This window comes from Diplotaxodon limnothrissa, linkage group LG18 (assembly GCF_057381915.1).
Source record: "Diplotaxodon limnothrissa isolate DT_005_m linkage group LG18, D_limnothrissa_male_GT1.1, whole genome shotgun sequence".
Lineage (NCBI taxonomy): Eukaryota > Metazoa > Chordata > Actinopteri > Cichliformes > Cichlidae > Diplotaxodon > Diplotaxodon limnothrissa.
Genome location: NC_140613.1, coordinates 13,154,912 through 13,170,312, shown reverse-complemented (window position 1 = coordinate 13,170,312; position 15,401 = coordinate 13,154,912). Strand labels below are relative to the sequence as shown.

General features: G+C 38.7%; 2 protein-coding genes across 2 annotated transcripts; one reads left to right on the top strand and one right to left on the bottom strand.

Moving 5' to 3' along the window:
* Positions 1-405: 405 nt before the first annotated feature.
* LOC146613221 (tumor necrosis factor receptor superfamily member 5-like) lies at positions 406-5,159 on the top strand. The gene is made up of 7 exons (XM_085377972.1): positions 406-558; positions 687-779; positions 2,746-2,871; positions 2,988-3,146; positions 3,253-3,337; positions 3,796-3,951; positions 4,037-5,159. The coding sequence occupies exons 1-7, from the start codon at positions 534-536 to the stop codon at positions 4,059-4,061; spliced, it is 669 nt and encodes a 222-aa protein (XP_085234098.1). The 5' UTR covers positions 406-533; the 3' UTR covers positions 4,062-5,159.
* A 2,146-nt stretch (positions 5,160-7,305) lies between these two features.
* Positions 7,306-11,319, bottom strand: LOC146613220 (uncharacterized). The gene is made up of 6 exons (XM_085378433.1): positions 11,289-11,319; positions 8,527-8,568; positions 8,175-8,444; positions 7,835-8,074; positions 7,425-7,646; positions 7,306-7,341 (listed from the first exon to the last, which is right to left on the bottom strand). Exons 1-5 carry the CDS (start codon positions 11,317-11,319, stop codon positions 7,426-7,428), a joined length of 804 nt encoding a protein of 267 aa, XP_085234559.1. The 3' UTR covers positions 7,306-7,341; position 7,425.
* Positions 11,320-15,401: the final 4,082 nt, after the last annotated feature.

Below are 15,401 nucleotides of genomic sequence, written 5' to 3'. Positions count from 1 at the left end.
CTTAAAACCTAAATATTATTAATTAATGGTAACCATCTACGTGGCTATAAATTATTTACTTTTTATTTCACGGTGGCAAATACGAATCCAGGTACAGGTTCAAATAAAAATCTCAGCTTCATTATTCATTAGTAAAATCTTCGGCTACGAATACTTCCGCGATCCTCAGTCTGTCTCGTGTTACTCGTAAATATTCATCGGGTTCAGGAGTAAAACAATCGCTGGAATGTGTACAAATTAAACATTAAATCCTACGATTTCCTTCAAACTCTCTCTGTTTTATTGTCTCTGTCTAAACGAAGATGAGCCTTGTAAAAGATAAGTAAAATATCTTCAGTTTGTCGACAAAAGTCACGAGAATCGTCAGTGTGGGATGGACTTTGGCTCTTTGTTCCCCAAGTTTTCTTCCTGTTACGCCCACATCACAACCGAAAGCTTAACGCATTTTAGCTGTTTCTGTTAGATTTGTATAGTACATTAGTGAAATAAAGCCTACAAATGTATTACAGAGCAGCGTGTTAGGATGTGATATCATGCTGTCTGCGTTTCTTATCTTCGGTAAGTACTGCAACATTTTCGTGTATACGACACAGCCTTTAGCTTAAGCTAACCTTTAGCTTAGGTTATAGAGCTAACTGAGCTATTTGTCTGTCCCAGGATATTAATATTCTTGTGTTTTCCTGTAGGATATGCCGCCGTCTTCATGGTGCCCGTGTTATCGTGTCAATCAAAGGAGTATAAAACGAATGGTGAACAGTGCTGCCCGATGTGCAACAAAGGTAGGAAGAAAAGCGATGACTGCAAATGTGCACAACCACATATCGATAAGGGGACATTGATATTTGATCCGTTTTGGTTTCGTCTTTGAAATGACACGATAGACAAAAGTAGACGAAATGCTGTTCACAGGACAGCAAGAGTAATCGATCTGGAGAATCTTGTCTTCGCTGTCGTTCCCCTCGTATGTTTTATTACTCCGACTTCAGCGTTTTCGCTTCATAACTAAAGCGTGCAGTTTACTTTGCGTATACTCAAATGGAGTCGCGTCAACTAGCGCCACCTGTGGCCAAGTGCCATAGCCTACAGCCAGATTAACTTGTGACACACACATCTGCACCACGTCTGAATTTGTTTCATGCACAAAACATTTGTAACTTTCAATTTTGTCTGTTTTTGCATCTTGCAAATAAACCTTTAAACTGAATGAAATTATATTATGTATTTATTTTCAGCCTACAACAGTAGAAAATGCCAGATTACATACTGAAAGTTATAGAAGTCACCACTCGTGATTTTAATTTTATTTACTATAACAAAGAAATACATCTTGGACAAATATATGACACATTAATATTTCACTAGAGTTGTAACATCACATCCTGTAAGCATAGTCTGCCTGTGTTAGGGGGATAGGACCTATCACACATCTGTTATGTAGAACACAACAGATTTAAATCAGATCATTTTAACTTTTTTCTTCTTCTTTTTTTTTGTCTTGTTTTAAGCTTGTTTGCTTTGCAAGGAACTGGACTTAGTTTGCAACTGAACAGCTCCACTCTCCTTTCTCCCCAATCCACTCTACAACAACAGTCTCCTGCTTCCCTTTTGAAAAACTCTTACAGATTCATCCATATCCAATTTTTTTGCTACTGACTTTTCATGGACCAAGATGACCTTTTATGTAACATGGTGTGACAACAGGGGGTTAGGACCTATCACACAGCATTAACTTTCCCTTTGCGGGCTGCTGGAAGCTGGGGTGAAAAGTTTAGTTTTACTAAAATCGCTGAGCTTGACTAAAATAGATGTATTTTTTAGTTGTTAATTATCTGACGAGTCGCTGTGATTTTGATGACAGAGATTTGCTGCTTCATTTTGCTCTGCTCTGCCTACTGAGAAACCTATCAATGGGTCATTTATATACTAACAGTGATTGGATGTTTAGCTGGGGGGGGGGGGGTTCTGCTGAGTTTTGTGTGAGCCTGTGCAAAAACGGAGCACGAAGGGAAAGAGTGAACAAGAGGTGAAACCATGACATTTGTGCCTTTTCCAGTGCATTTTTCAGATGCTGTAGTAAATCTTGTCCATATTCAGTTTGTGGGTAATCTATTTTTTTTCTTTCTCAGTTTCTGAAAGTTTGATTTAATGGGGCAGGACCTTTGTTTAAGCCCCCTCTATTATTAGATATTTTATGTTGCATTCAGGTAATTAATATTGACTTCCTGCATCTCAGTTAAATTTAAAATAAGAAATATGTTTTATTATTTTTATTATTGTTTATCACAAGCAGTAAAATGAAGCACAAGTTGCATCACCAGCAATGTGAGACAATATATGTAAAGGCAAGAAGTCGGTAGTGACCAAGAAACCTATGAAGTACATTCCATGGTTCTTAAAACAATTAAGAAAGATTTACATGTAAATGTGTTAATAATGTCTGTTTAAACATGATTATTTTCATGTTACTTGAAATAAAATATCTCCCTCTGCTGTTACTGCAGCTTCTGCATAAGTGTCCATTTCACACTTTGGAGAGGTCAAGCATGAAAGGGACACAGTGGACCGATGTGTCTGTTACACGTTTTGCCGTGATACTGGATCAGGAAACTGGGCCACATTGAATTTGTAGATCTGTAATGTTGTAGCTGCTTGACTTACTGTATATAACACCCAACACTACAACTGTAGATTCACTCTGTGTTAAATGCTAAAAGTCTGACATAAATGTTGTGTTCTGTTGAACAGGTACAGTTGTTCAGAGAGACTGCACAGCATATGCAGGAACTCGGTGCCGTTCTTGTGAGATGGGGACCTTTATGAACCAACCCAACGGCCTGTATAACTGTTTCCCCTGCACTGCCTGTGACACAGGTACAGTCAGATGGGAAATCCTCTGTAAATTTTAAATTAAAAAAATAAAGCTTTCATTTAAAAGTAAATTACAGAAACATCATTTTACACTAATGTTCTTTTTTGTTTTTTTTTAGGTCATGGTCTCTTTGTCAAGCAGAACTGTACAGCAACAACTGACACAGTGTGTGACGTTTTAAATGGATATTACTGCAAAGGTTTGACAGACAGTAACGGATGTAGTTTGGCAGAGAAACATTCACAGTGTGAAGCTGGTCAGAGGATAAAAGAACCTGGTAAGAAAGTTTAAAGTCTAAGTCTATTTTTAAGATGAGCTGATAAACTGTGATTTTAGTTGTTTTTTTTCTGGATGGTGTGTAACAACGAATGTGTTTCTTTCAGGAACCAGCAGAAGTGACACAGTGTGTGAAGACTGTCAGCCAGGCTTTTTTTCCAAGGACGGTGTGAACTGCACAGGTTGGAAAACGTAGGTCATAATTTATATTCAAATCCCTCTAAAGGTGTATTATATACTCAGCTATTGATCATCAATGTCTTAATGGAATCTCCAATATCCTGGGCTGTGTCACATCACAGTCAAAAAACTTTGACTGTTGACTGTGTTTCTATAGATATTGCAATAATGATTATTTACATGATTGGTGTGAAAATTGAATTATGACATGCCAATAAAATGTTAGTAAAATGATGAGAACTGGGTAATCGCAGATAGAGTACTGGGTAGTTACAGGTAACTAGATATTAAAGTGGAACCAGCTACATTCCAGGACATGTTTGTCCTGCATATCTGAGCCACAGACAGACGACAGGACAGTTAAACAGTTAATATTGATGGTCACATTGTTACAAAGATCTTTACAGTGCAAACACAAATAAACACTGATAATAATGATTTATTTATATTTTATTTCTTTTTTGCCACAGTTGCTCTGAGAGCCAGATTAAAGTTGAAGAAGGAAGCTCAACCAGTGACGTTGTCTGTGGAAGCGCATCAAGACATCGTAATTTTTTTATTTTATCTGTTGTGCTTTTCCTAATAATAGTAATTTGCCTTGTGACAACAGGATTTGTGAAAGCAAGGTAAGTGCCATCTAACCAGTGTCAAATCTGCTCCCTCTGCACAGCACCTACAGTCACTAACATGTTAATAACTCTGTTTTTTCAGGAAACCAGATAAGAGCAGAAAATAATTGCTCGGGGACTACCGATGATGCCTGAGAAAGCGGACCTCATGTTCGCCATCTCTCCTCCATTTTGCTAGCAGGATTGATGTCCTGACATCGATGATGGCTTCACCTGGTTCGGGACTCACTGTCCAACGTGCCACTTACACAGATGTGCACAGCTGTTTAATCAAAGTGATGCTGCAGTCATCTGTTGAGGGTGCTGACCAGCCATCACCAATTTCTCTGCTCGATGCTCGCTCCACAAACCACTTATTCTAAACAATCTCCTCATCAAGGAGTCTCCAGACTTCATGCTGCTGACTGAGACATCGCAGCAGGACATGGATCATGTTTATTTTGAGGAGATCTGCACAGCTGGCATTTCCGTCATTGTAACTGGGTGTCTTTGGGGATGTGGCAGAGGACTTTCTGCTGTGTACCAGCACAGACTCACATGCAGGCTGATGAAGTCAGACTCTATTTCTTCATTTAAGTTACAGATGATTAGGGTCGGTTCTTTGAAAACCTTTTATTGTATTTCAGTCTACTGACCTCCTGGTGTTGCCAGAGTATTTTCAGCTGAATTCGGCGACCTTTCATCATTTATCATTACATTGGGGAAGGTTGTAATACTGAGATATTTTAACCTTCATATCGATGGATCCTGTAACTCAGCTGCTGAGTCTTTGAACTTTAAGCACCATGTTTCTGGCTCCACACATATAAAAGGCCACACGCTGGATCTTGCTTTCTCCCTGGGTTTAAAAACAAACGATGTATGTGTGAAAAATGTACATGTGACAGACCACAGCTGTATATTTTTTAGTCTGTCATTTGTTCTGGATCCTTCACTTCATAAATTGATGATTCAAAGGTGGATTATAAATCACAATCCTGCTGAGAGGGTCCCTGCCTTTTTTGATGCCAACATGACTCATAGTGAAGTTCACACATTTATTTTGTCCTTTAACAATGAATGTAGGTCTACTTTTGACCCACTAAAAGAAAGAATTGTCCAATATTCAAGTTTTTGTACTTGGAAAAATGAACATATTTATTATTTTAGGTATTTGTACAAGTTGGAACATTTGTGGAAGGCGTCCAAGCTCCAGCTTCATGAGTTACATGTTAATTCTTTAACATGTAACTCATGAAGTTTCATCAAAAAATGCCAGAATAGACTATTTTTCACATCTTATTGCTTCAGAAAAGAAAACTCTTAAAGTCTTGTTTGATACAATTAACAATTTTTTCTCTCACAATATTCCTCACGTATCAGTGTTTTGAAAGTCTGAGTGCAATAAGTTTTTGCACTGTTTTATAATTAAGCTAATGATAAACAGGCTTAAGGACAAGTTTGGGATTACTGGTGATGTTTTAAAATGGCTCATGTCATATCTATCTGGGAGATCTTTTAGTGTTTTTATGAATTCAGTTATCTCTGAAACAACAGTTGTCCCCGGCCCCGGGGCAGACCCAGGACACGCTGGAGAGATTATATCTCTCGGCTGGCCTGGGAATGCCTTGGTATTCCCCCGGATAAGCTGGAGGAGGTGGCTGGGGAGAGGGAAGTCTGGGCCTCTTTGCTTAGGCTGCTGCCCCCGTGACCCGGCCTTACTCTCCTCTCTACTACACATGATACTGTGTCCTTGTTTTACAAGAAGAATTGAAGAAGATCAACTGTAAAGTACTAACATAAGTAAGGTATTAGTTTTCAGACTCCTTCAAATTTACAGTTCAGATTAAAGAAAACTTGTAATGACTTTGTCTAATCCCAAACTTCTTCCTTGCTTTGCTTACTGTGCATTTAAAAATCAGCCTTTATGATGACTTTAGAGGACGTGGAGGTGTCAGTCCATCCGTTTTTTTGTTTTTTTTGTTTGTTTGGTTTTTGCTGTTCTGTTTGTTTTGAAGCCCTGACACAATATACATGATTTCCTGCACATGCCTCACGCTAAGTACATGCATTATACTGTGGAGTCCAAGTGTTCAGAGATATTTATGGTGAACTACATCAAGACTTCACCATTAATTTTAGGTCCTTTTTATTCTTCTCGAGAAAGCACCTCATTGGTCCCGTATTCATTTTACAACAAGACGAGCTCAAATAGAAACATAAGAGTCACAAACAACTACAACCACAATTCCATACAAGATGTTCAAAATATAAATAAAAACAATGCAATGATGCTTACCTGTTGCTATGTAACCTGATGAGATGCTAAATGTTCCTCCAGCTGTTTCTGTTTGTTGCTACTTATTTCTTCAGCCTTCTGTTGCGCTAATCGCAATGTTTTTCAGAGCTCTTGTTGTCATTGAAATTTTTTTTCTTAAAATATATATAAAATATGGGTTTATGAGATACAAAAATAGTGTATTTAACATTCATAGTTCAAAACAGTAGTCATATAATGTATGAGCACTGTTTCTGAACTATAAAAGCTGAATTTATAACCAAATTAACAGTTTATCTGTGTTCTGTTGCTCCTCGTTGGTCATCACTGCCCTGCCTCTCCTGCTCTTGGCTGTGGGAGCTCTGTCTGGTTCCTCCATCTTCCCCCTGCTGGGGTGGAGGCACAGTTGTGATAGCGATGTGTGGCCTTGGGTTTTCAGCACTCATGGGGGACCCCAGATGGCCGGAGTCTCCTGGTTCTTTCTTCTCTGCCTCTGGCTCTCCCTGTTTTCTCTTTCAGGCACTGCTTATAAGTGTGCTTTGCTACAGATGCAGCAATTGGAGACCAGCATGTCTGCTTGTTTCATCCCCCACCCCACTTCTTTTCTCTTTCTTTCTCTCCCTTTTTTTTGTCTGTTCCTCTTTTTCCTTCTATCTTTTGCCAACCTGGCCTTCTCCTCCTGTCTGCTCCAGCATAATATCCACACAGATAATATAAAAATAATGAATAAATACAATAAAAATATTAATAAAAGGAGCCTACAGAGAGTCCATAGTGCTTCTCTTGGAAAGCAAATGTGTTTTGCACAACAAAGCAATCAGATCATGATTCTACAAACTACAAGTGTTTCATATGGCAGGTGTTTAAAAAAGATAATGTGCTGATCTGAATTTCCTTTAATACAAATACAACCAATAATTATAAATCATATAACAAACATAAATGCACCTATATTAGCCCAGTTTTTTCATATTTCACAAATGTTTGATTTTTTAGTGTAATCATGAACCTTAAAAAACCCCACATGCATCAATGCAACAGATTAAAAAAAGAAATCACTGAAACACTGAAAATGTTGCAGCTTCAATCCTCTTCCTCGGTCATCTCCATGGATACATCATGTTTGTTACCTGTGGGCAGAGTTAAGAAATCAGGATGGAGAACTGAAGTGGATGATTGGCGTATGTGTTGAAATCTAGATAAGAGAGTGTACCTCATTTCCTGCTGCAGCAGATCAACAGCAGCAGGATGGTAGAGATGAAGTATGGACAGAAAACCAGCAGGTGGCAGAAGAGTCTTAGTACAGACACAGAGGGTGAACGAGGACGAAGAGAGGAAGAGGCCGAAGGCTCAGTATTACCAGAGGGCGAGGGTGAGTGTGAGGGTGAGGGTGAAGGAGTGTACATTATGGTTGTGTGAGGGGGAGGAGGAGGCTCTGCAAGAGACATGATGAAGATGGTTCAGTTTATTATCAGGTCAGCAGTTTAGTTTATGCTTGTGAATGAATGCTTTTCTTATTTTAAGTTTCTCACTTCCTGGAGTAAAGAGAGAGAGGGATTAGTTTTAGATTTTTTTTGCCCCCGACTCATATCTTTAAAGCAGGAGTGATGTCGCTGCTCTGACCTTTGACCTTCAGCCTGCTTTGAGGAGACTGATGAATAAGAGTAGAACACGAGTAGAGCCCTTCATCAGACTGCTGCACATTATGGAGAATCCATTTTCCTTCAGGTCCTTCTCCAAGTTTGACTTTACCTCTGAAGAAATAAGATTTTTTTGCTGAACCATTTCTGGGTTTGCAGAGCAGAGTGACATTACTTCCTGTGTTCACTGGAAGCGCTGGGATCTCCAGGATCAACTGTTTTTCTGACCAGCAGAGACAAACAGAGTCATTTAGAGACAGAGGTCCACAAAGCAGAGTCATACAGAGACAGCAAGACAGATGGGAACAGATCGCTTTCTGTACCTGAAACAGCGATGAAGACTTCATCGCTCTTCTGTCCAGATGAGTTTTCACACCAGAAACTTCCACCAGATGAGACGGAGAGATCCAGAACACAGAAGGAATTATTAAACCTTCTAAAGTCTGCAGCTGTACTACAGCCCTCAGTGGATACTCCTCTGGTCCTCTTTACTCTCCATCCATCAGCTGTCTGACCATCATCGACACAACTCAGGGAGACATAACGGTCTCCTTTGAAGAACTGCTGATGGTTTGGGCTGACATACAGAGAGACTGGAGGACAGACAGAAACACAGACGGACTAAATGTATTTGTATTGTTGGTCGAGTGAATAATTTCACTTCCATAAACTCACCGGCAGAAACAGTCGGTGCAGACAGCAGCAGCACACACACACCTGCAACATGAAGACAGTCAATAAAGGTCAAAGGTCAGAGAGAGAGGAGTCTAAGTAAATTTTAGTAGTTATTCAAATTGCTGTGGGTAATAATACAGCTGTGGGATGACTATTCAATTCAGTTACATTTTATTTATATAATACCAAAACAGTCACCTACTGACAGAGAAAACCCCAACGATCATGGTGAGGTTTTCTTCTTGAGTCATCTTTTATCCCCTCGCTTATTTATTCATTAGTTATTATTACTCTCTGGCTCCTCCACAGCATGTCTTTGGTCCCGTCTCCTTCCCCACACTTGCTCATAGACGGTCATCTGATGTTTTCTCAGTATAATTGAAGAACCTTCATCTTACAATGTAAAGCACCTTGATTCTTGTGTTTTGGAGCTGTATACATTAGATTTTATTGAACTGTATTGACATTTAGTTATAATTTCACAAGAATACACTTTGCTGGCACAGTTAAGCCCTGATAACCTGACTGTTTATGTTGTACACATTTTACTAGTTTGAACTGGACATGATCAGAGAAGCACAGCAGTTTAACAGTAGAATAACAGTTTAATAATTCAGTTAAAACTTGTAAGGAAACAGAAATTAGGGTCAAGTTTTTGCATTAGATGTGGGAGTGATCAATTAAATGTTAAATGTTAAATGTTAAAGTTAAATGTTTTTTAAATCAGATAAAAAATACTCTGCAGGTTAGTGCAGGATAAACAGGTTGTTTGCTGTACTGTGTGATGGGGCACATTGGCTGTGATGCTCATGGTCTAGTATAAAGTTAGTACGTATGAACAGTATACTTCCAGTGTAGAGGATGGAAACATCTGCTTTCATCTTGATAAATTTAGTTGTGTAAATCCACAAAGAGCATTAAACCTCAGAGCAGCAGCAGGTCAGCTGATCACAGCCTGTACATTTATAAAATCTACCGCAATTCGCAATAGAAATTATTGTAAGTTATGATTCTTTTCTGCACACTAAGACATTTCAACCAATTTTGGGGTTTTCCCACCTGCTGTATCTCACTTTAACCCCTGACCGTACACAATTTCTGTTTAGAGGCAAAGTCACCCTCTACAAAGTAGGAACAGAAAACAGAGCAACTTTTTATTTTCATGTTCACCTTAACTGACTCAAGCTGAGAATATTTATTAGAATTAAAATTTAGACTAAAATAAAGTTTGTATTCCCATCTACTAATATTATTTTATTATTACCTTAACATAGCAAGGTTTGGTTAGCTTTGCAGTGTACTGTGTGTACTTTTTCACTTTTACTTGAGTAAAGAAGTTGAATCAGTACTTCAGCTTTTACTAGAATATTTTTTTAATACCAGTATCTGTACTTCTACTTAAGTACAGAATGTCTCTACTTTTGCCACCTCTGGTCACTTTCATAATCTCAAAAATAGATTCATTTTTACTGACTTTTTTCCTTTTTTAGCAGGGGTGTAATTTCCATGGGGGTTAGGGGGGTTATGACCCCCCCCCCCCCCCCCCCCCCCCCCCCCAATAATCAGACCCAACCAATATAACACCCCCACAAAAATTATGAATTATCTTGCATAAATAGGCTGTTGATTTTCTTTACTCGTTTCAGGTATTACCAGCAAAATAGTTGTATGTTTAATCATCTAGGAATTTACCCAGATTTATGTTCAGCACAAAGTTGCGCCGATGTTTTTGAGTGTGCACTGTGGTTTCCATTAGCTTCTGTTGTTTGCTAACATCTTTCTTTATTATTTCTTTCAGTTATCTAAAATGTTTCATATCTAGGTTTAATTAACTGTAAAAAGCTTGATGTTAAAAGTCTTCAGAAAGTCCTGACCCTTGTCTTAGATAAGTCAAATCCGAATCACATGTTTTCTGTTTTTTTCCTTAAGGCCAAACTTTCACTTCATTTTTTTCAGACCTTACATCTTTCCTTGTGACTGTAATGACCAAAGTTACAATATTTGTCTTAACAAAAACTGTCTTTCTTCTAACTTCGGTTTAATACTTAACTGAATTCTTACATAATTTTGCTCATACAAATACAACTAAAACAAACACAAACACAACTTTATATATCCCAACAACAAAGTCGTTTCTTTCACCTTCCCATAACATGTGAGTCAGGTAAAGTATGACTTAACACAGCAGCCTAATTGATGACATCACCATGTCACTAGGTGCTCGAAAATTTTATCCATCTATTCATTCTAATCGACTTATCCATTTCAGGGTTGTGGGAGTGCTGGAGCCTATACCAGCCTATACAGGCAATTTAGAATCACCAGTTAACCCCATGCATGCCCTTGGATGGCGTGACAATCTGAAGTACTCGGAGAGAACCCACAAAACATGGAGAACACACAAACTCCACACAGAAAGACCCCGTCAGATGGCTGATTCAAATGCATGACCTTCTTGCTGTGAGGCAACAGTATAACAGTAACAGAAATGTAGAAAATTGAAGATAAAATGTGCCTCTTAAAGTTATAGTGAATGTTAGATGTTTTTCAAAGCAGTATTAACTAAAAACAAACATATTTCTGTCTTTTAGAGACAGAGTGACCCTCAAACTCAAACAGATAGTATGAGAGAGAAGTTCAACTAATCTCAAGGAGACTTTAATCTGTCTCTGAAATTATGTGTTTTCCATTATTCATATGTGCTGGATCTATACTGAATTAATTAATAAATGACTAAGATAGAAGCTCTGTGTTTGACTCACCGAGTAGCAGAGAGACAGATGAAGTTTTCATGGTGTCTTAATGAAGATTTAACTCCACACTGAGCAGATAAACAACTTCAGCTTCCCCACTTCCCTGTTAGCATATCTAGGGATTTACTGGGACTTTTATTTCCTCCTCTCTGTGACCTCAGTATCAGTGCTCCATGTTAAAGGTTCTCTCAGTTCCTTAAATGTCTCAGGAGGACAGCGCTATCCTTTAGAAGTGGGAAGCATCACATTCATCTGTGTTATCATTTCCCCCAGGCTGTCAGATTTATTCTCCTTCCAGTCCAGAGAACAATAGAAGATGATGTGAAACACTGGAGAAATCTTCCACTATCAACCATCAAAATTAAAATCTTTTGTTGGACCATATTAGTCTTGATACAGCCTCTGCTGCCACATTAGATCAATCTCTCTCTTGTTATAGTAGTTGTTGTCAGGCCTATTTACCCCCACCACACTACCTGCCTGTGGCCTGTGCCCCCACCCACCTCGGACTGATTTGGTAGATGGACTGATTCTTACATAGAGTCTGCTCTGAGCACTCAAAGTGCTTTATGCAACCTGCCACATTCACACAAGCATTTTTTCTATGCTTTAAATGCTTTCTAGCTAACATTCACACACATTCATACTCCGACGGATGCATCAGAGAGCAACTTGGGGTTAGTATCTTGTTAGGATATTTGGCATGCAGACTTTAGGAGCCAGCCCGGGGTTTAGTCTGCTAGGGCATAGCCGGCTTCCTGCAGAGCCTGCGGGGTTGTTGCGGGCCCCCTGTAGTTTCTGCACTATTGGTGACCCCCTTCCAGGTCCTCCTGGGGCTCTTGTGCTCTGGGCGACCTATGGAAGTCTGTGGTCTGGGTCTCCTCCGTGCCTGCTTTATGTCCTGGGGAGCAGGGCTGGGGCTTCCCACACCTACCATTAAATACTTGGAGAAACCTTATTAGCACACACTGGTTTGCACATAAGTATTCACACAGCTGTCAAAACAGGTACTTACAAATGCACAGTATCTTGGTCGGCTGCTGCCTGTAAACATGTCATGTGTCATTTATACTGTGTGCTGCTCAGTAACATTTAATATTTATTATTTACTGCTACGTATGCATATGTTGGTTGTCTCTGTGGTTTCCCTGCTGTTTTGGGTTTTTTTTGCTTGTTTTTTTTTCGGTGTTCTCTCTCTCTCTCTCTCTCTCTCTCTCTCTCTCTCTCTCTCTCTCTCTCTCTCTCTCTCTATCCCTCTTCTTCTCTATTTTTCTCTCCCTCTTCTTAATTTTCTCCCCAACTTCTCTTTCTCTCTTCTTTCCTTTGTGATTTTGCCTAAATTGCCTGATTTTGTCTATTCGGGCTGTAATAATTCAAAATAAAAAAATGTTTGTAAAAGTCTAATAAAGTACGCATATCAAGTGGACTAGTATAGCAAAAGCAATAATACTCCACTTGGACATTTTGTTTAACCTTCAGACAATAATTCTGATCGCTACACTGCTGGAGAGGACAGGCAAAAAAGAACAAATAAAAGAAAAAGTAAAAGAAATTAGTCAGCATCAAATGCATTATTATACTTTAACCAGAAAATGTTTTATTCCTTAAAACATAAGCAAATTAATTGTTAAGCTTCAGCAGTTTCCCTTGTGTTAAAAATTAGTCAATAATACAACAACTCAAAATTTCAGAGAGTGGATATCCACTGTGGTCGTCTCAGGCACACAAAGCTTCTGCTTACAAGGAGCAACTAACCAGAAAATGAACACGTAATCTTAAAAGAAGAGGAAGTAACATGGCTCATTTCAGACAGAGCTGAGGTCAACACCAATGCCCACCAAAACTGTGAAACAACTGTAGAAGAGATACTTTTCAAGGAAGCATTTAAATCCACTGATTGTTTTTTTTAATTTGGAATAAAATCTTTCTCTTTGAAGCTTTATTTCAGAATATCAATGAGCAGACCAGATAAACACTAACTTATCTTTTACACAAAACCCCTTAGAGAAATAATCACAAATCACACATTCATTTCCAAAATGCAGAGAGAAGACATGTATCCCCTCAATACATATCTGAGCATTATTTGTCAAGCAGTCACTTAATGCAAACATACCAGCCTTGCTTATAGATTGTTGTTCCTAAATGTCAACGAGCTTAAAGTCTTTGGTGGAAATAAAGAGAGGCTCTCTCAGTAAGAGAAAGAAAGTCCAACAGGAGGATAAACAGGAGAGGACTGAAAAGATGTCGAAGAGTGAGCAGCTCGTTTGGGTGCAGGTCAGCCACAAACACAAAGTATTGGTATTGTTGAAGCTTTCGTTCACTTTTAGTCAATGTGCAAAGTTTTTCATTATAATTTATCTAGATGCTCTCACATAAAGCTATTTAATTCATTTTGAAGGTTTGTGCTCACTTTGCACCATGTTTCTCTTTTAAAGATTTTAATTATTTTGGCCTCGAGTGCTTCAGCTTCCGCTAACATGCACATTAACAGATATGAGAATTTCCTTCTTGCATCTATGTAATGTAGATAAAACCATATATCTTATAATGATGGTAATTATAAACGAATGTTCTGTATAACCCTGACGTCTGTGTGGGACACACAGCAGAACACAGAACATTATTTAGCGTCAGCCCTCCATGTGTTCATGAAGAAGCCGCTCCTCTGCTACGTGTGTGAATGTGAGCAGGTTGTGTGAGGGTACAGGTATGAAACTCAACCCGTCCACCATATTGTTTCACTTCAGCAATAAACACGAGTAAGTTTAGCTGAAGGCTGAACCGCACTACCTCATATCTAATCAATTATCTTTTTACCTGGAACTAATCACAAGCATATAACTTAATATCATCGAGAACCCATCACATAAAACTTTTTAAGTCCATTTCTGTGTCTGTCCTCGATGAAGCACCAACACGATTCCCTCAGTAAGAGCTCTGCTCACGTTTATTCGCTGAGGCTCTAAAACCACACCCACACTGAAGCTACACCTTTAACCTCAGCCGATAACATCAGTCATGTTCACAAAATAGTTACCAATGAAGAAGATGAAGGTCCTTAGGTTGAGCTCCATGCTTCTGTTTCACTGTCAGAGCTCAGAAACTGTCAGGAAACCCGTTCACATCACCTCTGAGTGCAGTTTAAAGCTTCAAATATCTGCAGCATCAGAAATCAGCACCACTCTAACACAGCTTCCTGTGTGACCTCAGTGTGGGTAAAACAACAGGCTCACTCATCACTGCTTTAATAACCTCTGAGAAAAACAAACTGCATTATGTGTTATTTTTAATATTTATTTCTTTAGCACATAAACACTTTTTTACACTGAAACACAAAAAGATTTTCTGCTGCCATCCGTCAACATCTGTGAGGAGAAGACAACAGACCTTTAAATGCTTTGGGTCCATCACAACTTTTAACTTTACAAGACTTTAAATGCTTTACAAGAAACTGAAGTTCATACTGTATGGTTATTGTATTTATGATCACCTGTGTCAGTATGTAGTATAAAGACATTATATGAATGTAAAGTTTCAATACATGAAAATATATCTCATTAATTCATAAATTCAAACCCTTTAATATTCATAAGGATAGAAAAGAAATAACAGTTCGCTCACTGCAGAACTCCAGTTTCCTTATTTATTGCATCTTCTCAGACATTTCGAGCACACCTACTCTTCATCAGTAATAAGGTTTGTCAAAATCCAGGGGCTGCAGCTGTCATGAAGCATAGGGCAGTACCATCTTAAATCAACTGTGATAGGTCACATGACCAATAGGAATAATATCCAATCACAACAATGTCTTATGCCAGACAAACAGGTGATAAACCATCTATAATTGATACATATTGCCTTTACTTGAGTGAGAAAAGGGCAAATGGGAAGAAAGAACAAGAAAAAAAATAGAAAGATGATTAAAAAAAGAAAAGAAAGAAAATGAAAATCCTCATTCAGATTGACTAGTTTTACCTCAGTGCTCCCCAACTTTCCCACAGCTCAGTCTCTGAGCTCCTCAATCTCACGTTTCTACTGGAAAAGCCAAAAAAGCAGCTGACCTGAGGACGGGCTCCTCATCCTCACTTCTGCTTTTCAGACCGTCATCTGTTTTGACCG

What these genes read in the sequence shown, in the direction of transcription:
- LOC146613221 (XM_085377972.1), top strand. Translation starts at nt 534, where the DNA reads ATGCTGTCTGCGTTTCTTATCTTCG. An exon ending in GTCTGCGTTTCTTATCTTCG is followed by an intron (nt 559 to 686) that starts GTAAGTACTGCA and finishes GTTTTCCTGTAG; the next exon opens with GATATGCCGCCGTCTTCATG. An exon ending in CTGCACTGCCTGTGACACAG is followed by an intron (nt 2,872 to 2,987) that starts GTACAGTCAGAT and finishes GTTTTTTTTTAG; the next exon opens with GTCATGGTCTCTTTGTCAAG.
- LOC146613220 (XM_085378433.1), bottom strand. Translation starts at nt 11,319, where the DNA reads ATGAAAACTTCATCTGTCTCTCTGCTACTCG. An exon ending in TGCACCGACTGTTTCTGCCG is followed by an intron (nt 8,445 to 8,526) that starts GTGAGTTTATGG and finishes TCTGTCCTCCAG; the next exon opens with TCTCTCTGTATGTCAGCCCA. An exon ending in AAGCAGGCTGAAGGTCAAAG is followed by an intron (nt 7,647 to 7,834) that starts GTCAGAGCAGCG and finishes TGTCTCTTGCAG; the next exon opens with AGCCTCCTCCTCCCCCTCAC.